Consider the following 25,128-nt stretch of genomic DNA (forward strand, 5'->3'; position numbering starts at 1 on the left):
CCTCACACTGTACTCATCGAAAGGGTTGATGGACGTTGATTCCAAATGCATCCGCGAATCATAGACCGTTCCTGCACTTCATAGGCAACCGAGTTGTGTTTTTTTTTCATTTATGCCGTAAAGCACGCTGGCGCCAAAAAAAATAAATAAATAAATAAAAGGGGACTCTTCTGAGCCACTCAACTGGTCCAACAGTGGGACAGATGGAAATCGTCGAGAGGCTGTCGCAGCTAAACACTGAAGTTCGTGATTGAATTGCGCAGTAACATGTTGCACCTTGACAAATTCACTGTGTCTAAGAAGCCCTGGCACAGCGAAAGCGGAAAGCTACAGCGCGAGGCCCGCGCGCTCGTCGCGGCGGCTGCTGCTGCGTACACACATTTCCCATGAGCGCTTGCGCGCCCGCTGGTGGCGCTCGTGTGCTTGAAAAAGGTCTATTCCACAACAGTTCTCACAAATTGCTTAAGATTCAGTCAATACGATGATGTTCAAACTGTTGTATGACTTCAGGGGGGATGTCTACAGCTGATCAAAATCGAGGCCACTGCTGTGTCGACATAATGTGTACCTTCAGGCTATCCTGTAATTCCAAAATTACTCCATGAATAGGAAATAAAATAGAAAAACTGCATGCAGAATGGCACCTACCAACGAGCTCGTGTCGTCGTTCTTCCATTTCTGTCCGCATATCGGCAGGCGGATCCTCATAGCACACCTCTTCCCTGCAAAAGTTCGATAGGATGCGCTGGATAATTTACTGGCTCAGCATTACTTGAGCCTGCAGTGTTCATATCTTGGTGGCACTTTGTGTACAGCGAATGCATTGATAATCTTGAAGGATGAACTTGTCGGCTAGTTGGTGTGGTTGCTTTGTGTGCCTTTACTGGCCTCGTCTTTCGCGCTGTTTCCCTTACGGCATTGATAATCTTCTATCAAAAAGCCCAGTTTCTACTTGCCTTGAAAATTTTTAACACAAAGACAGTACCTCTCAATTAATTAGAATCACATCCCACCACAATCTTAAAGGGGCTCTGCAACACTTTTCCAAGTAGCCACAGAATGGCTTCACTAAAGGAGCTTATCGCCTCATGAATCGACCACCGCAAAAATTTTTAGAATCCGTCCAGTACGAGCGGAGTTACAGAGATTTGTCCCGCGCTGTAATTGCTTCCTCTCTTCTATCGTCCCCATGAAAGAGCTGGAAGCTAAGCCGGGAGGGAAGGCACAGGCGAACAGAGAGATGGCACAGAGTCAGCACTCTTTGCACTCTGTCTCTGTTGCCGTCCTTTCCTGTTATTCCGCACTGTGCCACTCATTGTAGGGGAAGAAGGTTCGTCACGCTCGCCTCGTGATCTTGAGCACTTTTTCTTTTAGAGCGCAGCTCTTAGGCCCCCGTTCCTGTGTTGAGTGGCGTTGCCGTCGCTGTCGGTGGCATAACCGATAGACATGAAAAAGTAACTGACAGACATGAAAAAATAAAATAAGAAGAAAATACCCGGGATCGAATGGAATTTGAACCTGGGTCCTCTGTGTGGCAGTCGAGTATTCTACCACAGAGCCACGCTGGTGCTTGAAACTCACTTGCAAAGAGAACTTATACAGGCGTCATATCAGGCAAGGAATCACGTTAACCTATGTAATATAGCGTGGCAGAAGAGCAAAATAACCAGTCACCACACAATGCTAATTCCGCAACGAGCGTGTGGTTGAATGCTTCCCACCCACTGCAAAGTGCTCAGCCGTAATTCTTCATTGTCATCAGCCACGTGCATCATCAACAAAGTGCACATAATACCTTACAGATGTGTAGCGGGTACCTCGCTTGTCCACAGAAAGACAAATAATGGCGTAGTGGGCGCTGCCCTACTTCACAAAAATTATGATATATGGCGGAGTCAATACCTTGCGGAAAGCCAAAACTTCAAACACAGTTGGCCTTGCCCCAAATGAAGCTGTGCTCAGAATTTGCATTAGGCAGTATCGTAATCGTCGGTGAATTTCTTTTTCATCGAACGTGTGACATACTTTCAGCACGATAGCGCGCGCGCAGGGGGCAAGCGGTCTCTTGCAGCGGCTGCAGTAACTACTGAGCGTGCCATGTTAAAATCAGCCAATGGCATGGAACTTGAGTCAATGACACAGTGATATTGAGTAAATAGCATCGTTTGTTGAGAGAAGAGGAAGCGATTTTTAGCTGCCTTTGAGAATTTATTGTAAATCATAGGCCACGTGCTGCGCTATAATGTTTGCCTCGCGTGTTCTCGGGAGCCTCGACAACCGATCGACAGCGTTTTCTGACCATGCTGAAAAAGTGTTGCAGGGCCCCTTTAATGAAAACCAGCAGATAATGAAGCCAAGGAAGGGGACGTTAACTGTACTGTTTCAAGTGTATTTTAACAGTTGTGATATAGATGTGAGGAAAGTAAAGTGGATAAAGAGACAACTTGCCGCTGGCAGGGGCCGAACCTGCAGCCTTCGGATCATGCGCCCAGTGCTCTTAAAGGAGTACTGACACAAAAATTTTGGCCTCTCGTTTTTTTGCTGCAATGTGTTGCTGGGGGCCTGTTAGTCATAACACGGCACATCGTTTGCTGCAGCGCGCGACAGATAATTAATTACAGGCTCCTCATTACCGACCAGTGTCAGTTTCGGTTTCAAAAACGACAAGCCTCCGGGTGCAACTATCACCACCTAGCGGCTGGAGCGCTCGATCACGTCAGCACACAGAAGTGTGACGCACTTCCGCACTGTTCGCGTCGTCTCCTCGCATTCGCACGCTTGCCGCACGTGCTGCGCGATGACGTTGCCATCATCGTCCTCGTTATCATCGTCCTCCTCATCGTCGTCTGTTGGCGACGATTTCCTTGAGACACCAAAAGCGCAGCGGCGTGCGCGTCAAAACAAAAATGGCGGCTACGACGTCATCACAACTTGTTGTACCGGCTACAACGGTTACGTAGGGGAAGTAGGGGGGTCACCTCAGGTCACCTCCGAGGGTGTCAATGCAATAGGTGCGCCCTATAATGCTGGATCGCACACGCGAACTTCAATATTCATATAAAATACCTTCCAAGCTTTATTCGCTGTCGATATTTCGCAGATGGTACACGCACGTACACGGAAATCGATCCAGCAGGCTATCTCGGCCGCGAAATTTTGTGTCAGTACCCCTTTAATAACTGAGCTACAGCGGCAGTCGTCCCCTCGTCCACTTATCGGGTATTTATAAGTGTGCAAACCCTGGGATTGTTAATCAGCGCCACTTTTAGCCATGACATCACGTAGCATGTGAACCTTTAACGAGTGGACAGCTGCATACTACCTGATGGCATCAACTCTGCCGGAATGAGACCCTCGTTATGAATGAATGAATGAGGGCTCGCTCCTTTGTTTGACCCAACCTTGATGAAAACCAGCAGATAATGAAGCCAAGGAAGGCATAGGGCACGTTACTTGTACCATTTAAGTTATCCTGTCTGTATAGTAACACCATAGACTGCTGTTTGACATCCAGTTATCCAATAGTTATATGTGCATTACACGATTTATAGTGTTACTATATGTTGTTATGCATATGTATTTCCATATTAATCCTTTGAATTCCATGTCATTACACTGCTTATTAATATTTAACTTCAATTCCCTAAAATGCTTCCTATATGCTTATTATTTCCACACTTTCTGTCCCTTAATTATAGTATTAATAATGCTAAAAGCCACCTATTATTCTTTGTACATCGTATATATACTAAACAGCTGTAACCTGTTTTTTATGTTTAGTTTGCAAAGAAGGTCCCATTGCAGTCTTTGACTTTGGGACCTCCTGCATATTAACATCCTGCAATCTTTTTCATCACCTACTGACAGACAAGTTCCCACTGTGTCCATTACAAATGTACAAGTCACAATGTTGCTCTTGTTGGCCTACGCCCTGCATTACAACCCATCGCTGACTTTTCATCAAGCATCACCCTCACAAACTAACTACAATAGACTTTCGATAATTCAAGCTCTGATAATTCACGCTTTTGGTTGTTTCAAACAAATCTCACATTTCTGGCTGGCCCACTATTTCTACAATGTAACTTAAAGCTGCTAAATTCAAAATGCTCCAAGTACGCAATTTCGGTCCATTCATACCTTTTGCATGTCTGTGCCTGAAAATATCTGCTGCCACTTTTAGCTGAACATTTGCGTTTTTATTTCACAAATAAACAGTCGCAAATAAAGCCAACTGCCTGCCTACAAAGAGGCCAAGCTAGCCAAACCGTGTGAGTCAATTATCGCATACTGACTGAGGAAGACAGAATCTGAGAGTGGCACTCGCATTGACTGTGCTGATAAACTCGTGATTAGCTGTGAGGAGTCATTGTCTCTTTTCTCCGTCAATGTGCTTTCAGCACCTCACCTGATTTTGCACTGCCTCCAGGATCGGCACACCTTTGACCATGCAATGATATTGTGTAATCACATCATCACGTGACATCATAATGCAATCACAAATTTTGGCGATCTGTGACATCACATGATGACATCATCATGCCGTAATACTGGGTCTGTCCGGAAAGTAGTAGGACTGATCTTTCACCGCCAAAACATGGTGAAGTAGGGGGACGTTACTGCCCTGGTTGGATGGTGGCAGGTACCAGTACATGAGTTGCCAGTTGGCTCCCAGCCTTCATGGAGTGTAGATTGAGTTTGCGGTACGTGGTCGGGCATCGCTGGACAAGTTCTTTCGCGTTTGACTCATGCGCATGTTTCCACACTACACTATGCACCATCTGTAAACTTCTTTTACTTGAACTTTGAGTCCTTTAGTTTCGCGCCAGAAGGACGGAAGGTGGGAAAAGGTAAACCGGAAAGGGCTAAGGTGCCTTTCAAGGTGCCTTGTCATCTTCACAATGAATTGTTTGTTAGAGCAGCATTACGCAATGAAGTTTTACATCAGAATGGGTAAAAGTGCAAGTGAGAGCCATGACATCAAGGTTACTTATGGAAGTGATGCCATGGGTCGATCAAGTGTTTTTGAGTGGTGAAAACTGTTTTAGGAGGGAAGAGAGCAGGTTGAAGACGAGCAACGGTCAGGACACCCTTCAACGGCAAAAAGTCCCAACAATGTGCCAAGCCACTCCGCCACTGCTCTCATGGGACTTCCTGACCAAACATGGCATCCCCAGCCACCCTACAGCCCAGATGTCGCTCCTGCAGACTTTTTCCTTTTCCCCCCGGCTGAAAGGGGTCGTGGAAGGACAGCACCACGGCTCGGTCCAGGCCATTCAAGAGGCCGTAACAAGGGAGCTGAACAGCATTCCAGTTTCTGCGTTCCAGGGAGCCTTCAGTGACTGTCAGAGTCACTGGAAATGCTGTGTTGATGCAGAAGGAGCATACTATTTTGAAAACTATTAAGTCAACGAGTCAAAATTGAGAATAAATTTTTTTTTTAAAGTCGGCCCTACTACTTTCCAGACAAACCCTGCATCTGATCAAGTGAATTCTAGCATCGTTTGTGTTGACGCCACTGCCAACACCCCCATCATCGGCACCTGGTGAGCGCCAAAGCAAGTGCACCCTGCGCAATCCGTGTCCTGTGATGCGCATGAGGCGAACACTGGGTAACCTGGCACACAGCTGGTGCAACGGGAGGGAAGACCGGGAGAGAGCGTGCAGCAAGCACGATGTGACGTCAGCACGCCAGGTGTTCACAGTCCTTTAGCGTATCATAAGTTATGACACACCTTAGTGTACTCTCTATCATATATAACCCTTAGCTTAACCCAATCCACTCCTTTTACATACATTGTGCTGCAACGCTTCAAGCTGTGTTACTGGTGTTTATCGCGATTTCTACTAATTATATGACTGCAGTTTTAGATTATGACATACCTATTAAATATTACACTCGGCAAGAGCAGAGAATACGAAGAAGTGACAAGCGAGAGTGGACCTGAGTGCATGCTCGTATTCCACTTTCTTAGTTTTTTTACCCACGTCAAATAAACGAGACATTCTCTACTTCGGCTCCGCTTCCTGCTTTTCAACAGTATGGTGCCGTGACCAGGATAAGACGAACAGTTGAAGACCCCTGACAATGAAGCGAGCTCCCTGAAGAGGATGGTCGATCGATGCAATCAACGCAATGACGCTGGGAGAGAAATGAACGATCCACGTCATCACAAGTCCTTCGATTCCCGATATGATGACATGGAAAGACTAGAACAGAAACGTGCTACTGTTAGAGCTGCGGTCACCTGGATCATCAATGACATGACGACTCTTATGCAGACTGAACCAACGCCAACTGGTGAGCTTACCCCGATCCTCTTAACCTATTGAAGATAAAGGAAACCATGCTTACGGACCTTGACAACCAAATAGAAGAGCATGTTACTGATGATAACTTCGAGGATGAGACTCAAGGCGTCGGGCAATATCAAGATTCTATCATCCTCACGAAGTCCCACACTGAACGTATTTTATCTGCACTTCAAGCCGTAGCTACGCACGCATCTCATGATGAATCTCATCAAGCACGTGCACAGATTAAGCTACCTAAGCTCGATGTACCGAAGTTTCATGGTGACCCCAATAAATGGTCGAAGTTTTGGGATCAATTTGAGTCAACTATTAATCAGAACCGATATCTCGCCGATGTAGACAAATTGAAATATCTCCGGAGCTACCTGACGCGTAAAGCCGAAGGTGTCATCAGCGACCTGGCTCCAGCTAACGATAGTTATAGCACAGCTATAGATCTTCTCAAAGAATGATTTGGCCATAAGTCACTGACTGTTAATGACCACATGCACCGGCTTCTAAACCTATTTAAAGCCCGCTCATGTGAACATTTCGAAGGGCTTCAAAGATTGTAGGAAGAGGTGAAAGTAGTGATGCAGAACTATCGGTAAATTGACTATCGATACTATCGATAGTTTTTTTGAAACTATCGATAGTGCTACTATCGACAAACTATCGATAGTGCAATTGGTAGTTCCATCGTTAATATTACTAGCGATATTACTGCCACACGTGTTTGTTGCTTTGTTTTGACGTATTCGGGTTCAGTAACCCAAAAAGAGTGTTAGCAACGTTTGACGCAGACCGTGCCGTAACGTTTGAGAAGCTTCACAATCGTTTGAGATCATTCTGTTAAGATTACACGCCGGACGCTGATAGTCAAGTTTATTCGAGAGCTTACGCGAGCACCAGCAATAACGTTGGAAGGTTTGATGACTGATGTGTAAAGGACGACGCGTTCCACCGATGATCAGATTCCTCAACGGCTGACGACTGCTCCCGCCGCTATCAGTGCGCAGCACGTATCACTTGTAGTTTTGATTTTCTGGGCTCAAGTTCGGCCAAATAAAGAGCTCCGTATTTCCCAGTCTTGCTCCAGCATTCTTCACCGTCACAACCACGTAACAATACTAACGATAGTGGTGTGAATAATGGTGCGGTTGCTGTCCGGCCATATTGCCAAAATATTTGCGATAGCCTACTACCAGCTTCGCATAATTTGTGAGGAATTTTTGGCAAAGAAATTAATTATTTCCACAGTGAGAATGGCGGAATATATCCATCGATAAACTCGCATCCAAAAGCAACCATTTACACCTTACAATTAACTTCTTCATATTTTTTTTTTATTTCGAAATCATAAAATGCAATATCAATTTGAAGCCACGCAGTCCCACCACATGGAAAGGCTTCCTTTCCGCTACAGCTGAACAGTTCGACTTTATGATCATGTATCAGCAAAGCACTCAGGTGAAGAACACAATCATGTCAACTTTCTTGTCCTTCAGCCTGCTCCTATGGCTCCACTATGTACCACGTGCACGGGGAACCAAGTTTATTCTGCAGTGAGTCCGCGCTGTTGATTTTATACTATCGATAGTACCATCGAATTTTTTACTATTGATAGCGCTATCCATAGTATTTTTCACTATCGATAGTTCGATAGTGACTCAGCTATCGATAGTATCGATAGTACCATCGATAGTTCTGCATCACTAGGTGAAAGCCAGCGTGACATACCTTCATAACCTTGGCATTGAAAAAAAAGAGTATGGAATCCTGCTGAAAACGGCTATAATACAGAATCTTCTGCAAGAAATGGTACTCCATTATACTCAGCGCACCTAGTCTTCGACAAACACAAGCTGTACTAGCGACAAACTAGATGAATCTTGCGCCTTGAATTAAGAAGCTGGGAACAGGCTTTGCTGATGACGGTTGACCACAGAGAACGAGCCTTAACCGGCAAACCGAAATCTAAGGAACATAACCGAGGTTCTGCATCTACGTTAACCGTGAAACTCACTCCAGAGAGTTGTACGCTATGCAGTGGAAAAGAACACTCGGTGGATGCCTGCCCAGCTGAGCTAACATCAGATGAGAAAAAAAAGAAACTGCACAAGTTAGGATGTTGGTTCTGATGTGCTAGACCATTCTACAGAGCGAAGGAATGCAGAAGCTGGAAAAGATTATGCTGCGCGAATTGCAAGGGACGACACCTCACATCAATGTGCGACCCAAAATGGAAAAAGAAAAACATAGAAACACAGAAAACAGAAACACAGCTTGTCTAAATAAGATAGTTTTAAACAATTAATGTTACTCGCACAAACGTTCCTTTCCCTGCAGCACAGCTGAGCTGTCCACCGAGAAGTGCAGCAAGGCTACCGAGCGGACGGCACCCTATTACACCATCGCGTTCCACTCTTGTGGTGAAGCTCAAGCGTCTCCAACTTTTTGTCCCTTAATTAAACGCACTAGCATGCCCCATATAACAATGAGAACCAGTACGATCGGTCACATCCGAACACTTTTATGGCAATCATGCAGAGCTATCTATGATGTTGCTGTGGCCCTGAGAAACAATAAGCATTACAGCACAAGTTGGTAGACTGCCCCGAGTCATATTTATGAGAACTTCTGATAATTCAAACAAAATACTGGGGCCCCTCGAGCTTGAATTATGGTGAGCAGTGGCTGAAAATCAAACCCACGACTGTGTAGTAGGCAGGAGAAAACCACGGCCACTGATTTATAGTAGCAGGTGATTGAACTTTACGGGACTTTGGAAGAACTAGTGAAATACTCACCCGTGCTCCCCCCGACAGTAGATGGCTCGGCGATGGATCAGGTCCACCACCCCAGTGTGCTTTCCCTCAAGGCCTATGGGTAACTGAAGCAGGGCTGCATTGTACTGAAGCTTAGACCTGGAAGCATAACACACGGGAACACCATTACATGTGCCAAGCACAAAAATAAATCTTCTCACTGGCACTTGATCAAGCCACGCTTCTCTCTAGACACCCTCACCTCCTTTTCACGGGGACAGGAATTAACTCAATGCTACACTGACACTTTATATGTAGACTTTCAAGTTGGTCCCACTCGCAGCTGGCCAGTGAAAACCGCATTCACATTAACCCAGATGCCAAAGGTGCCATGACTGCAAATGCCTTTCTTAATAAGTTGATAGATATTGCCATAACTCAGGTGTGATTTATGCAGAGGGCTGGAATGTGAAGCTAAACAGAGTACATAAACAGCTACAGACTTGCTAACATCTTTCTCATAAGTTTCTAGGGTTTATTATCACACCTCCTTGACCCAAGTTGGTACTAACTGCTCTTTCCAAGTTCGTTGTTCATCCTCCACAATAATAACGATGACCTCTAGGGTTTTATGTGCCAAAACCACAGGATGATTACGAGGAACGCTGTAGTGGTGGGCTTCGCATAATTTCAACTGCCTGGGGTTCATTAAGAGGGCTCACCAAGGAATCTGAATCTGGGAGGTTTCTGAAATAAGGGCGGAACACCGATTTACTTTGAGCCCCCCCCCCCTTTTTTTTCATCACAAAAAAACACCTCCTTGGAAACGGGGAAGGAGGGGGGAGAGTCCCGAAGAGCCCCGTAAGTGTAAAAATTTGCATTGCTGTCTTATAATGGCTTAGAGTGGCCAAACAGATAATGCAACTAGCGAATGTTTACATGAATGCCTCGCCTCTTAAATTGGTTTACATAATGCTATAAGCGATGGGTTCGCAAAAGGCCTGGATCAGATTGGGTTGGATTTTCCTCAATATGGCCAGATCACGCACAGAAATTTCGATTTCCGGGAGATTCTTTTTGCCAACCATACCAATGTAAGAAATGGTCAAAATCCAGGAGTCTCTCGGAAAATTCACAAGACTTGGCAGGTATGCTGCTGCCTACCATCCGCAGACGAATGGCCTCACCGAACGCTTTAACTGTACGCTTGGCAACATGCTCTCAACGTACGTTGCCGCCGATCACACAAATTGGGATGCCATTCTGCCCTCTGTCACCTACGCCTATAATATCGCCCCTCAGAGCACTACTGGTTTTCACCCTTCTTTTTGTACAGCAGGCACCCAACGCACACAATCGACGCAATCCTTCCATACAAGCATGATCCATCTGAGTATGCACCTATTTCTGCCACAGCCAGACTTGCTGAAGAGTGTTGCGAGCTTGCGAAGACCTTTACTACACATGAACAAGAGCAGCAGAAGAGTATTCGCAGTGACACCACCACTTCTGTGCCCACGTTCCTCCCTGGAGTGCTCGTATGGCTCTCAGTCCCTACCAATTCAATTCATTCAATTCAATTCAGTTTATTCAGACAAATTTTTTCGTTTTTTTTTTTGCCTAAGTTGAAGGGACTAACGGCAGATTTTCTCTGCCTGAGAAGGGTCCCTCCACCCATACATTTGCCGAGATGTAGTGCAACATAAAAATACAGATTCTTTTTTTTTTTTAGGAACACGAAAGCACAAAAGCAAACTTCAGAGAGTAGAAAGAATAACTGGAACATGCACTTTAAAATATAACAGTACAATCAACACCAATTACCCATAGCAAGATGAAGAAGACAAAAAAAATATGTAAAATACTGAAACCAGGAAGATATTAGGTCAAAAGCCTAAGTACAATACAGAATGCAAAATACATATTGAACGAAATGAGTAACTTTTACGAAATTATACAATAGTACAAATACACTAAAATAAACATTTCTAATTAATAATATACTTAGAGCACAGTAGAAGAAAGAAAGTACATTTTTACAATTTTCTTTAGATTGTTTTTAGTACTACCTTGCTCTAAAGTTTACGGACATAGCTACAGTTGTGGAGTAGATTAGGTGTTTGATATGACAAGGGCTACTTTCCATAGGTTGTCCTGAATAACGGTAGTCGAAATCTATCAAAACGTAGATGATAGGTAGGGCTCCGTGTTTTCGGAGTATATTTTTATTGAAATTCGGAGGGTGTTTTTCAGAGTTTACTTTTTTGAGAAATTTCGGCGTTTATCGGAGTTTATTTCTCGTAAATCTCTAACTCTCCGAAATTTGGTGTTTAATTTTGCATTATAAGTAGGGGTGTGCGAATATTCGAAATTTCGAATATTTTTCGAATAGTGTTTGCTATTCGATTCGATTCGCACTGAAATTTTACTATTCGAACTATTCGAACTTCCCAAAGACAAATGCAGTCAACGTCCAATTGAAAGTGACCCCTTCAGATTTTCAATATGCTTCACCTCATTACACTCTCGTATTGCGGCAAAGCTGCCTTTCAAGCTCCGTTTCGGTCGAACTTAGCCAAGAGACAAAGTCCGGTTGAAAGTGGTCCCTAGATTTTCAATAAGCTTCACCTCATCACACCCCCGTATTGCGGCAAAGCTGCCTTTCAAGCTCCGTTACGGTCGAACTTAGGCAAGAGAGAGTCAACGTCTGATTGGAAGTGGTCCCTAGATTTTCAATATGCTTCACCTCCTCACACCCCCGTATTGCGGCAAAACTGCCTTTCAAGATCCGTTACGGTCGAACTTAGCCAAGAGACAGTCAACGTCCGTTTGGAAGTGGTCCCTAGATTTTCAATATGCTTCACCTCATCACACCCCCGTATTGCGGCAAAGCTGCCTTTCAAGATCCGTTACGGTCGAACTTAGCCAAGAGACAACGTCCGTTTGGAAGTGGTCCCTAGATTTTCAATATGCTTCACCTCATCACACCCCCGTATTGCGGCAAAGCTGCCTTTCAAGATCCGTTACGGTCGAACTTAGGCAAGAGAGAGTCAACGTCTGATTGGAAGTGGTCCCTAGATTTTCAATATGCTTCACCTCCTCACACCCCCGTATTGCGGCAAAACTGCCTTTCAAGATCCGTTACGGTCGAACTTAGCCAAGAGACAGTCAACGTCCGTTTGGAAGTGGTCCCTAGATTTTCAATATGCTTCACCTCATCACACCCCCGTATTGCGGCAAAGCTGCCTTTCAAGATCCGTTACGGTCGAACTTAGCCAAGAGACAACGTCCGTTTGGAAGTGGTCCCTAGATTTTCAATATGCTTCACCTCATCACACCCCCGTATTGCGGCAAAGCTGCCTTTCAAGATCCGTTACGGTCGAACTTAGCCAAGAGACAGTCAACGTCCGTTTGGAAGTGGTCCCTAGATTTTCAATATGCTTCACCTCATTACACTCTCGTATTGCGGCAAAGCTGCCTTTCAAGCTCCGCTACGGTCGCAAATGTATTAACTCAAGAAAACGCTGGTTCCAATATGGAGATGAAAGATGTGGCAGAGTTGGGGGCTCAATTAATGCTGTTTTGGACCTGAAATTTGGGCAGGAAGTCCGAAAAATTGGACGCCGAAGCTTTTTAGCATCCAAAATTTCAGATGTTCTTATATATCGACGTCTACGAGGCAGATTTGGAACTCCGGACTTGAAGGGAGCACACCCTTGTCTGCCACATCAGCTGGCATTCCACAGAAGTTGAAAGAGGAGGAGAGGCTGAGGAAATGGCATCTTTGCCTATCACGTGTAAAGTGTTGTCGGCAACACTTTGGTTGCACCAAATCATGTACATAAATACCATTCGGCCTCTACATTGTGTCATTCTTGATAAAAAAGACAACTATGAAATATGACCCCACCAGCGCTTCATCAACCTAGCGAAAAGAAACACTTTCATGTTGCTATCTCACAAGAACATACTTGGGGATTCTCTGCAACTTTTTCTGTAATTTCACTTCGAATTATTCGAAAAATGTTTGAGAAATATTCGAAAATTATTCGAAATTATTCGATTCGATTCGCACTCAATCTTTATTATTCGAATTCGCTTCGCACCCAAAATTTTGCTATTCGCACAGCTCTAATTATAAGTTGTTGCAATATCTTCTTATTAATATTATTTTCAATGAAACTGTGCTGCATGGTTGCTGATAATCCTGTTTTCCATACTTTCATTTTTTTCTCACTTCCTGTTCATTTATCCTGTTAATAAGGCTGTTCAAGTGCACTTCTCTAAACTCGCCAAAGTGTACTTTTGGGGGTAGAAGGAGCTAGTAAAGCTGCTTCTTATCTTTTTTCTCCCAGTCTCCCTCATCTTCTGGATGAAAAATAATGGTTCTGTTATTATTATTATCCTCAGTACTCCGAAACCTTAGATGAAATATCTGAACACGAAAACATGTGAACACACTAAGTGTACTTTAGATGCATGGAAGGTTTGAACACGCAAACACATATACATACAAGCACAAATACAGTCGAACCCGTTTATAACGAACTCGAAAGTGTCGCGAAAAGTGGTCGTTATATCAATAGTTCGTTGTATATGGACTCGCCCTTAAAAATGTGCATAGCATAGCGGCCAAGCAGTTTTTTTTTCTGTTCACTTTTATTAAAGTGCTAACAACCCCTCCGGTGACAAGCTAAGCCTTTTCGCGTCGTGAAGCGACGCCCGCTGCGTGCTCACGAGTGAATTCACCACCTTTGCAATGAACCGACACCATTTCACCGAAGCGCGGTACCGCCACGTGAAGCCTATCATCCCTGGCTAGTTGCGTGCAGCGCGTCGCCTACTCGGCTCGCGGTGTCACTGCCGGGCCGCTTACAGTATGCCGTATGCGCGCGTTTGTACATTCTTCGTGCCTGCTTCAGTTCGGACCGTGCACGGGTGCGGCAAGTAGCCTGTTCGTTCAACGTGGCGAAGAAGCATTTTGCAGGCAATGTGCACTCGACGTCTCCGCGATGCCCTCGCCGCCCTGCATGACGACGCGCGGTGCACTTGAGTTGTCACCTAATCAAACACACAGTATACGCGCTTGCTGTCAGTGCATCGACGTTTCTCGGTGCCTGCACCGCTCAACAACAGCGAGCTACTTTCGTTTCTAGAAAGCGACGCGCACTTCAAAGCGGTCTCGCACGACGCGGCTGCGGCGAACTTGCGAACGGCAGGCAGCATGGCACGCTCGTACCGCCGTCAATCCGCACAGTGTATGGCGTACGGCACACGCGCAGCCGAACTGTCATAAGGTTGTCACCTATAAGTCATAATGGCACGTTCGTCAACGACCGCCACCTCGCCTTCGCTCTTTTCTGATGCTTATCCGCGAAGGCATCACCACAATCGCGCGGAAGTCGTAATCACCGATCGACTGGTCTCTGCCGTTACCGAAAAGACGGACGACCTTTTGCAGCACATTGTGGCGTCGACGAGTTTAGGGACGCAGTGAACCTTTACGCGATGGAAAGTTATCGCTGTTATCACTTCTTGCATTTATGCCTTCTTGCGTTCCAAGGCGTTGTTTTGGTTCATCGTAGGCGGTCGTAGCTGCAGAGAACGGCGTCAAGAAAAGTTACCGTATGAAAGCTGACGGCAAGGCTTTATGCCGCCTCCTATTTTATTTTCCTCACTGCCATTCTGGTGCTGAAGAAACAGCTGGAAAGTGAGCGACCTCGCTCGCAGCGTCCGAAATCTGCGTGCAGTGCTCGCCGATCTTAGTCGCGAGTAAACTGGAGCCGGGAACGCGCGAGCGCGCGCCCCTCTCATGCTTTAGAAGGCCTGTTTTAACTATTTTTTCTCTTCGCATGCGCTATATTTGTACCGCGACCGTGTCTGAAGTGTTCGTTGTAAAAGTAGGAGGCTTTGAAAAATGTTCGCTATATGTGGACGCAGCTTCAATGGTTAGCATAGGAAAATCGTAGGTGCACCCAAATATGGTCGTTATAACCGATAGATCATTATAAGTGGGTTCGACTGTACTTAAATACAAAACAGCTCCGTTTGTACGTATTACAACCTTAAAGCTTGTTGTAACAGACGCAACCATATTTTACGAGGTTGCTGCTGCTGATGGAGGTGCACTCCTTTCGTTTGATGATTGTCAGCTTTGAAAATACCCCTTTAAAAACAGAGCTTATCGGACAAAACCGAATTTTCAAAAATTTTACTGCCGAGCGTTTATCGGTTTTTTTCAGATTCATCCGAAAACACGGAGCCCTAATCATAGGGAGCTTCGCTTGGGTAGCAATGCTCCGTATAACTGCCCATGTTGTTTCCAATTTCTCTGCCGATGTATATGGTGAGTTTAAGATTGTTGAGTTGATGGACAGTAAGTACAGTAAAAGCTCGTTAATTCGACACCCGTTAATTCGGAAATTCGGATAATTCGGACGGCTCTATTGGTCCCGGCCAAAGTGCATGTTAATCTATGAGACCAAACCTTCGGTAATTCGTCAGAATTGGGCTCCGCACCGCTTAATTCGGACAAATGCTGACGGCTGCCGCTACACAAAAGTGTGGTAAAGCATCGCTGGCACCACTGGAGCGAAACCGAAACCTGAGTGACATTGCCATCGTCATCAACTAGTCGGGGCGATCGCAGCGTCACCGAACGTCGGCGGCTTTCTTCGCTCCAATGACGCCATTTTGCCTTGTGTTGTGTCGGTACCGTCTCTTCTTGCGGAGTTCTCTTTTTTTTTTCCCCGTTGTGACCGTGTTGACATGTGAGGCCCGAGCATGCGGCAGTAGCTGATGATGACATCGACGAGGTGTCAGCCGAGTCCACCGACGATGACTGCCCGACCTTCGATGCTGTCCTTCCCACAGATATGACCCTTTAGGACTACATCGCGATTGATGATTGTGTCGCCACGACTGGTCTCCTGCCCGATCAAGAAATTATTAATGATGTCGCGACCTCATCGCACCTCACGGGAAGTCTCGGGGGCACTTTGGATATATTAGAGGACGTTTGCCTGAGCACTTCCGACAGTTTGCGTGCTGTTGGTCATTTGCAAGAGTTAAGAAAAATTGTAATGTCAGCCGATATCTGCACGAGAACGCAGACGACCATTACAAAATATTTCAGCAAATAAAGGTATGCGTCTCCAACTTGATTTTAATGTTTTTCCTGTTCATTCGTTAATTCGGCATTCGATTAATTCGGACATTTTTTTCCGGTCCCGTGAAATCCGAATTAACGAACTTTTACTGTATCTTAAGCTTGTCAAAAAAAAGAGGAGTGTGCTCCCTAGGTTGCAGATTTTCTATGCAGCGTACAGCCCTTTTTCGTAAAACTAATAGCCTGTCTAGGTTAGTTTTTCGAGTCATGTCCCAAATTAAAAGACAGTAATGTAGTTGTGAATGAACTAAAGAGTAGTATAGCTGGAGCTTCAGCCAGTTTGGAACTAAAGACCTAAGTTTGTATAAAACAGAAAGCGATCTAGACATATTGGCGTGTATTTTGTTTATTTGCGGTGTCCAGCTCAGGTTCTCATGAAAAAGTACACCTAAAAATTTAAACAAAGGGACACGTTGGATCTCGTTATTTTTAAACCAGATAGAAATGTTATAATCTTCACACTTATTTTTGCTCTTAAATAAAATATTTAGTTTTACTAATGTTCACTTGTAGTTGGGGCCTGGCCTCTCTTCAAAACTGCTGCCCAAATACGAAAGCCCCCTACCGCGTCATCAAACGCACACCCTCGGTTAACTACCTGACCGAACCCATTGAACCATCTTTAGACATGTGCCGTCGAGGGCGCAATATTGTCAACGTGAAGTGCCTCAAGGCCTACCATGACCCGCTCATAGTGACAAGCTGTTACGTCGCCGGGCGGCTCCCTTTTTGTACACGGGGTAATTGTAGCAAAGCCTTAGAACTATATAATGGTTCTTCCTCTCCAGCACCTTCTACAGTAGAACCCCGCTGTTACGTTCCTCACTGCTGCGTTTTCCCGGCTGTTACGTCGTTTTCCGCCGGTCCCGGCATAGCTCCCATAGGATACAATGTATTGGGAACCCCGCTGTTATGTCGTAACTGTCGGACCGTTCCCGTATGATACGTCGCGAAGTGCGCCCGGAGCCGACCGAGTGACTACCAAAGAGAGCGGCCATGGTGCATTTTCACGCAGCTTGGCCTCGTTTGACCGTAATATTAGCTGCACGAGAGGCGCAAGCAACAGAATCTTTCAATTGATGCAAACAAAAGCATGGCCTTCGAGATTCAAATTGCAAAAATGGCGTCTATGACGTAACTGCTCGCGAAAGCAAGGCCTTCGAGATTGGCATTTACTATTGACAAAAGCATAGCCTCTGAGATTTGCATTGCACAAACATGGCGTGTATGACGTAATTGTTTGCGAAAGCAAGGCCTTCGAGATTGGCATTCACTTCTGCCATCGCATTGGCGTAGACTCATCATCATCGTTATTTGTCGGAGAACGGGAGGAGTTCGAGCTGGTTGGAGCTCGCATGGTCGTGCGTGCGGTTCGCGGTCGGACTCGCCGCGCCGGTCGTGATTGCGTGTGCTTAGTTCTTTCATGCCTACAGCTGTTGGTGTTAAAAAAATCACATACGTTGATTACATTTCTGTGGATGAGGCTGTCCTAAGCTCCGCGTTTCTATCCATGACTAGATCGCGGCTGAGCGTGCCAATTTTCGTGCTGCTCGTAAGAATTGAAATAAAATTCTGTACCACTAAATATTTTGCCGTTTTTCCTGTTTTTCGGCTCTTGCGTTTCCCGTCTCTTACGTTTATTTTCTACGGTCCCTTCAAAAACGTATCAGCGGAGTTCTACTGTATTGGGTCGTCCTCTCATGCTGGGAGTCCATGCTCTGACTTGACTGTCACCATTGCGCATTGCCGCCGAGTGCCATCAAATAAACACCTTTACACACCGAGCATAAGAGAACTTTACCCCCACAGCTTTAACACCATCCTATTTTAATAGTAATACTATTTTCTTATTTTATTAGGAAAGGTATTGATTGTCGATGTGCTGGAGTAAATATGATACTATAAGACACGCGTCAGCGTACCTGAGCTGTCCCAGGACTTTGATTGGATTGGCACCCATGCGGTCCAGCTTGTTGATGAAGGCCACGCAGGGCACTGAGTAGCGGCGCATCTGACGACACACGGTCAGTGTCTGTGACTGCACTCCACCAACCTGCACACATCCAAACCAGCAACGAGTCAGCAAAATACAATAAGCACTTTCCAGTGATGGACGCGACATTCTGCATTTTGGACCAGATTCTGGAGAAGAAAAATGGTGCTTAAGAGCAGGTATAAATGTTTTCGAAGCAGAAAAAACGCTAGTTTGGAGCAGCCATTGGTGTTTTCAAAGCAGATGGCAAAATATTCCAAATGACTCCTAGAGTTTGAAGCACCATTTCAGCATCTCATAAATATTAATATTTATTATTAAAAATATTTCACATACAATAATCACTGCAAAGTGCAAGAAACAAATGTTCACTGAATACCAAGTATGATGAGCTACATACAAGTACTTGTGGCAGAAATGATACAAAGGCGATAAGGCTTGAGCACCAAATTATAAAAGTAGCCACAATGACATGTAACTGTCACCAAAGCAGCAGTTTATAATCAGCACAAGATCAAAGCAATATGTTATTTTCATGATTAAAATACTGCGCTACAGTTACTGGGACAAAAGAAGTTAAGAAGGACACGCATCACGAAGTGGACACGACACTATGTTATTTTCATATTTCACCAAAATAGCCAGCACTTAAAATTACACATAAACAGCTAAACGAGCAATACACTTAAAATGCCAGTTCTTGTGGCATAAATGAGGTAGAAGCTGATAAACAAGTAAATGTAATCAGGCACACATCAACGTTGTCACAGCAGAATTTTGTAATCAGTATGATATCAAACTAATCTCACATACATTTCATCAAGGTAGGCTGCTTGTCAGGCACAAATATACAGCTAAGACATATACCGAGTGTCCCAGCTATCTTTAGCCAAGGGTTAAAAAATACAATGTTAGAGGCAGGCGAGTGAAATCAGTTGCAAATTGGTGACAGCCCCTTTGCGCACTACAGTCATTTTTTTTGTTTAGTAATTAATTAATTTGTCAATTAGGGTTATCTAACTAAATTGCTAAATATTGACTTTAGGCAAGAAATGCGACTTGCAAAGTTCGAGAGCGTCTTCAGAAACCTCCACTGCATTATTTGTGATAAAGAAAGTCTCACGTATACCATTTTTTCCAAGCTGCAAAGCCCACAAAATGCAAAAACGACCACGTGACTAGCGCATTCGCGCGAAGCGAAGGTGCTGCTTTCAGCCATGGTTTGAGCGAACGAAAGTAGCTGTGGTCGGGATTCGCCGGCTCCGTTGCAGCGGTAGGCCGACAAGTTGGCGGTGGTTTCTTGGCCCCGTCAGCCAGTTGGTGCGCGTGACAATGCAAGTTATAGTGAGTCTGTCTATTATAAAGAGTCACTTGACATATTCGGAAAATTAAACAAAATGATAATGCCACACACAACGGTTCCAGAAATGCCGAGATATGTTGGTATACTATGATTATGCGAAGATTTCTTCTCAACAGTCGTCTGGTATAATGTGGCCATCTACCCTGATTTGCCTGAAATGCTGGTCCGATCAAACGACGTATCACGAACTGTTATGTGCAATTCACATGGCAGCACCATTGATAGCAATCGTTCACAAAACAAATGCCAGAAAGTCGAAATGAGCTGCTGTGGCCGAGAATGGAAACCATCCTCGAGGTTAACAACATATAATAAACCTGACCAAAGTGTGTACGATGAAGCGCGGGCATCGTTGGAGATTGTACTGAAAAAATGCATAGTGTTTTATTGTTTTACTAGGAACATTATCGATGACGTTTTCATCATTCATCTAAATTTTGAGACAAGCAAAAAGCAAACGCAAGCAGCGGAACAGCGCACAAAGCGAGCGCATGTTTGCAGGTGCACCACGACGGGCATCGAAGAGTGTGCGGTGACGTCGTGCAGGCCCCCGCCTGGCAGCACCACCCCAACTTCTCGGAGCTAGTAGCTTCCTCTAAAATACTATTTAACAAATAAAATCATAAATTTCATGTCAGCACAGCAGAGGTAAAAGGATTCGCAGTGTCTGCATTGCATGTTTTACATTAGATAGTCACATACTGTGGTCAGTGATGACAAAAGCAGTGTGTTGAAGAGGGCATTTGTGCATGCAATGTTCACTCAAGCAAGGCATAAGTTTAAGATGAAGGCTTGGAGTGGCGAGAAATCACTGAACAGGAAATGTCGCTAGAGCCTTTTCAACGAGAGAACTTGTCTTCATCAGGGCAGCAAGACAAGTTCACTTCTGCAAGACAAAGTCCCAACAAAATTCCCTGTTCAACGATATTTCATCCTATCAGATCACCCAGTCAGGGCAATGCTACACTGAGGTCGTGGCGAGTAGCCAAAGAGCATCAACGAAAGGTTGCCCATGCTGTCTCAACTTCCTGCAACCCCTTTGGAACCACACGCATTGTGTCTGCAACTGGCTCTAGTTCACCAAAGATGTTAAACTGGTTGAAAAGCTGTACATACTGAAGCTTCTACCACAGTTCCACAAGGAGAACACGTGGAACTCTGCAATGTGCTCTAAATGCCCAACAGCATGAAAAGAACAAACTGCTGCGGCTTTCGTTTTATTTAGCAATTCAGGTATCCAACTGATACTTGAATGATATGCGACTAAATTTTCACATGTGATGCCAAGCACCGAGGACGCTTTCTTGAGCTTGCAGCATACGTGAACAAACTATGAAATCGGTATCTACTGGTAACATCAGAAATAGTCACCCAAGAAGTCAATGTCTTCACTTTCGAAGCAGGAATAGGGAGGACACACTTCAAAGTCAGCAGGGCCTGAGCATTGCAGTTGATGAAGAGTTGAGAAAGTTGATGAAGAGACTTGACGATGACACTCGTGAGGTTCAAGTAGTCATTGCAGAGACCACGTTAATTCTTGCCTCTTTTCATCTCATGGCACACGAGAGTCGAGCAGATTAGTCGTAGATAGCGTAAACGCCGCCGAGCGAGAGGTGGCGCTGTGCTTGCACGATATGTCAGCTTAGCATGATGGCGCCACCATGCATAGCAAGGTTATCCGTGTGCTTGGGAAAGAGCACTTTCTCTCTCTGGGGTTTGGCAGCATGCGTGGATAGACGTCTCGTGCACAGGTTCGTGGTGACAATTTTGCAGCTCGTTCCTACAAACTCTTGTGGTGAGTCGAACGTCGGCTACACCGCATTTGCGGTACATTTTATGTGTTATACTGTTTTGTGTGTTATGTGCTCTGTGCGTTATATTGGCATTATGTATCTGGTTATTTAACGTGTTACTAGATGTGTATTAGATTAGGCTGGCGAGCTAGCCGTCGTGAAAGCAGTTAATAAATGTCCATGTTTTCGCTGCTCGATGACACCTACTGTGTCCATGTGTTCCGAGAGCGACACCCTTCTTCAGACCCCACAACTTCATTTTATTGACGTATACATTTTTCACACAAGGGTGCAAGCACAATATTCGGCTTGGACCTTCTGGATATCAAAGTGTTCTCAATGGTGTGCTGTTCGCTGTGAAGCATGGCTGCTTTTTCACTGCGTGCCTTTTACGGCAGTAATGAATCATTTAGCGAAAGTGATGATGACTTTAGTGAGGAAGACAATTCTGTGCCTCCATGAGATTGTGACAACAGAGATTCAACAGAACCAAGTGACGATGACCACGATGGCGGTGCAAGCTATGCATTTTCTAGCAAGTCAATGAAATGGTAGCGAAAGCTTTTTTTTCTGGCTTTTCCAAGTTTCGATTATCAATAGTTTCATTCTGATGCAAGTACAGCAGCTGAACCATGGTGAAAGCAGCAGTGACACCTTCAGTACTGCTGGAACCTCATCCAAAGGGTGGTGGGTAACGTGAGGGCTCGCACCAAAAAGCGGGGCCCGTCTGCACATATGGAGTGCGAGGAAAGGCTAGAATGGAAGAACCATTTCATTTATAAGACCCCAGGCCGAACCAGCAAGGACCGTGCTGTTTGCAGTGATCAAAAAACAAGAGCAGACAAGAGGAAAACAGTTTTTTTGTGGAACTTGCAATAAAAACCCAGGCCTGCACCCAGGAGAATGCTTTGAGTGGTTCCACACGCTGCTCAAATGTCATTAAAAGAGTTGGGTACAGAATGTAACAGGAAAAATAAATATTCTCTGAGTTTTTCTTGCACAGCTTGTGTTTTTCTTTGTGGCACCAGAAACTGTCAAGACAGTTTCGGACTGGAGCAGCCGGAAAGTGGGTAAAAGTTTCGGACCACAAAGGTTTAACAAATTTTTGTTGTGGCATGCACTCGTGTACAGAATTGGACAAAAACCAGCGGGAAACACAAAACACAGAGAAAGAACACGACGGGACAGGCTGGCACTTACAACTGATCAAAGAATGCTTGAAGCACAAACTCATTATACCCACCTCGAACGCATTTCAAGCATTCTTGGATCAGTTGCAAGTGCCAACCTGCCCAGTCACATCCTTTCTCTGTGTTTCGTGTTTCCCACTGGTTTTTATCCAATTCAACATGTACCAACTAGCCCAGTCCATCGCCTTGACATTATGTGTACAGTTTTATTTATAAATTTTTTACCTGCAGTATAGGGGGTCCGACTTGCATTCAAAGCTGCATACAATTACATAAATAGTGTACAGTACTCATGGATTGAAACAGGACAATTCAGGGCTAAGTAACGCACATACTTTTGTTTCACCATCTTCAGTTCGGGTTATATTGGCGCAATTTCGACTCGAACACGTATATCGGAGCAAACATTATCTTTAGAGACCAGATTTGTCGCGACGTGACGAGGTTATCTCGAGTAAGTGCGCATAACAGTCGTTATACTAAAAAATTTGATGTCGTGTTTAAATCTGCGAGTACTGTACACAGGTGTGTGTTACATATACATTCCATGCTAGTACTCAACCATGAAGCAATATTTATAAAATACATGCCTTACATGCTTTGACAGTGAGTGTGATGCACAACTCCACTGTGTGTTCTTGACACCCATAGTCTATTGCGACATCCAAGATCACAATACAATGTCTCGCAGTGTGCTGCAACCGCCTTCCTATGACTTGTCCGACGGGGCCAAAGCTGTTCTGGCACAGAGTGGCACAATGCGACTCAGCGATTCAGGTCACTCAAAATGGTGCAATCAGTTATCCTCGTAGTGACTTAAGATAAAAAGTGACTCACTGCGCAGAGCACGAGAACAGCCCCGTCAAGCACACGAAGGGCACGTTCCACTTCAATGGTGAAATCGACGTGGCCAGGAGTGTCGATGATGTTGATGGCTGTGGAGCCCCAGTACACCTGAGTGGCAGCCGACTGGATCGTGATGCCCCGCTGCCGTTCCAACTCCATCGAGTCCATCACTGCGCCCACCTGGTCCTTGCCTTTGACCTTCAAGAAAGAAAGCACTGAGGATTCTTCCAGCACTGGACACAAAGACTCAACCTTAGCTGTGCCTCAAGAGTTAATTTCCCATTAATTTACATATGCCATTGTGTAATCATACCATGTATTAAACGCAAGAACTATGTGCTATAACAGCCCATAGCTGTGATACAACTTACTACTTTTCTGCATATGCGGGTGACATCATTGGCAGAATCTTCCTCATAAAAAAATCACAGCATATCCACGGAGTGAATGATGATGAGTGGGCGAAGCTGCGGAGGTTCATCGGTAAACCGTGAATCTTCCGTGAATTCTGCCCAGTACATCATCACCGACATGAGATCGGGCGCGTTTATACTAAAGGTTCGATGAGTTAGACGACTTGCAGCTCACTTTAATTTTACATGTACGCTCTGAATTTTCATTGTTTAAAAAACCATTGCTTTAGAAAACATCTGGCGTCTTTCGTTAAGCAGCTGGCGTCTTTTCGTTTTGCTTTAGAAACATCTGGCGTTCTTTCGTTTTGCTTTTACAAAACATCTGGCGTCTTTCGTTGGTTTATTTCATCAATCAACGGCGTTTTGAACAAAATTTTTATTGTTTAATCACGCACAGGAGAAATCTCACCAGGCACTACCTTGGAGGTAAACAATGGCTGCTAATGGGAATGAGAGACAGAAGAAGTCGGCTTTTAGCTAACACTTACACTTCTACTTCTACTAACGTTTCCTACTGGAACATGCCAATGGCTGCTAATGGGGAATGAGAGACCGAAGAATTCGGCTTTTAGTTAACGCGCACGCTGCGAATTTTTTATTGTTCAACAACGCACAGGAAAAATCTCCCACCGGCGCCACCTTAGAGGTCAAAGCGTAAGACTGGTTACGCACTACGACTACTACGACTACGAGGGACGAATGGGTGCCGCCTTAAGGAGCTTCGCCCCTAAAAATTTCTGGCACATTAAATCAAAATTGGCCTCATTTGGTCTGTACAAAACAAAAAGAAAACAAGGGTAGTTGTCGTAGCTCAAATTTTCTGGCAGAGTGAGGCAGAGCCATAGTAGTATGCATGTATTATTTTATTATACTGTTATAGGAACAGACAGTCAACAGCAGGCACTAGAGTGTGCTGCTATAGCAACTAAGTATGGCAGGTCTCAGGCAACAAACTAATGTACTTTCATTTTTCTAATGTACATTTCATTTTTATTATAGTACTACGTCCAAATCTACATTACCAGAAGCTTTCATTTCAATTCAAGCCTGAAAAATACATTTTTGTTTTATGCTAACCAAAAAAAGCAGCCCAAACAACTTCTTGTTTACTTTCTATATTATGCTGCACATTAATATGGTCTAGTAACACTTTTGTGACCGCGCCTATTCCCATCGTTAGCATGTTAACGATGATTTCAAATTCAAATTTTGGCGTTCTCTGAGCGCTTCTGGACAGCTAACACCATTCAAAGGGTAAAAGAACGTGTTTGTTATCAGTTCCGCTTGTGCGTTTCTTTAT

General features: G+C 44.7%; 1 protein-coding gene across 1 annotated transcript in view; it reads right to left on the bottom strand.

The window, feature by feature from the left end:
- Window positions 1-25,128, bottom strand: part of LOC119386558 (elongation factor G, mitochondrial) — a 111,556-nt gene that overhangs the window by 62,362 nt on the left and 24,066 nt on the right. The window contains exons 4-7 of the mRNA XM_037653840.1: window positions 23,407-23,613; window positions 18,153-18,283; window positions 9,105-9,221; window positions 649-722 (exon numbers count right to left, since the gene is read on the bottom strand). Of these exons, the coding sequence (XP_037509768.1) occupies window positions 649-722; window positions 9,105-9,221; window positions 18,153-18,283; window positions 23,407-23,613 (529 nt within the window). The remainder of the gene's footprint in view (window positions 1-648; window positions 723-9,104; window positions 9,222-18,152; window positions 18,284-23,406; window positions 23,614-25,128) is intronic.

Source organism: Rhipicephalus sanguineus, chromosome 3 (assembly GCF_013339695.2).
Source record: "Rhipicephalus sanguineus isolate Rsan-2018 chromosome 3, BIME_Rsan_1.4, whole genome shotgun sequence".
Lineage (NCBI taxonomy): Eukaryota > Metazoa > Arthropoda > Arachnida > Ixodida > Ixodidae > Rhipicephalus > Rhipicephalus sanguineus.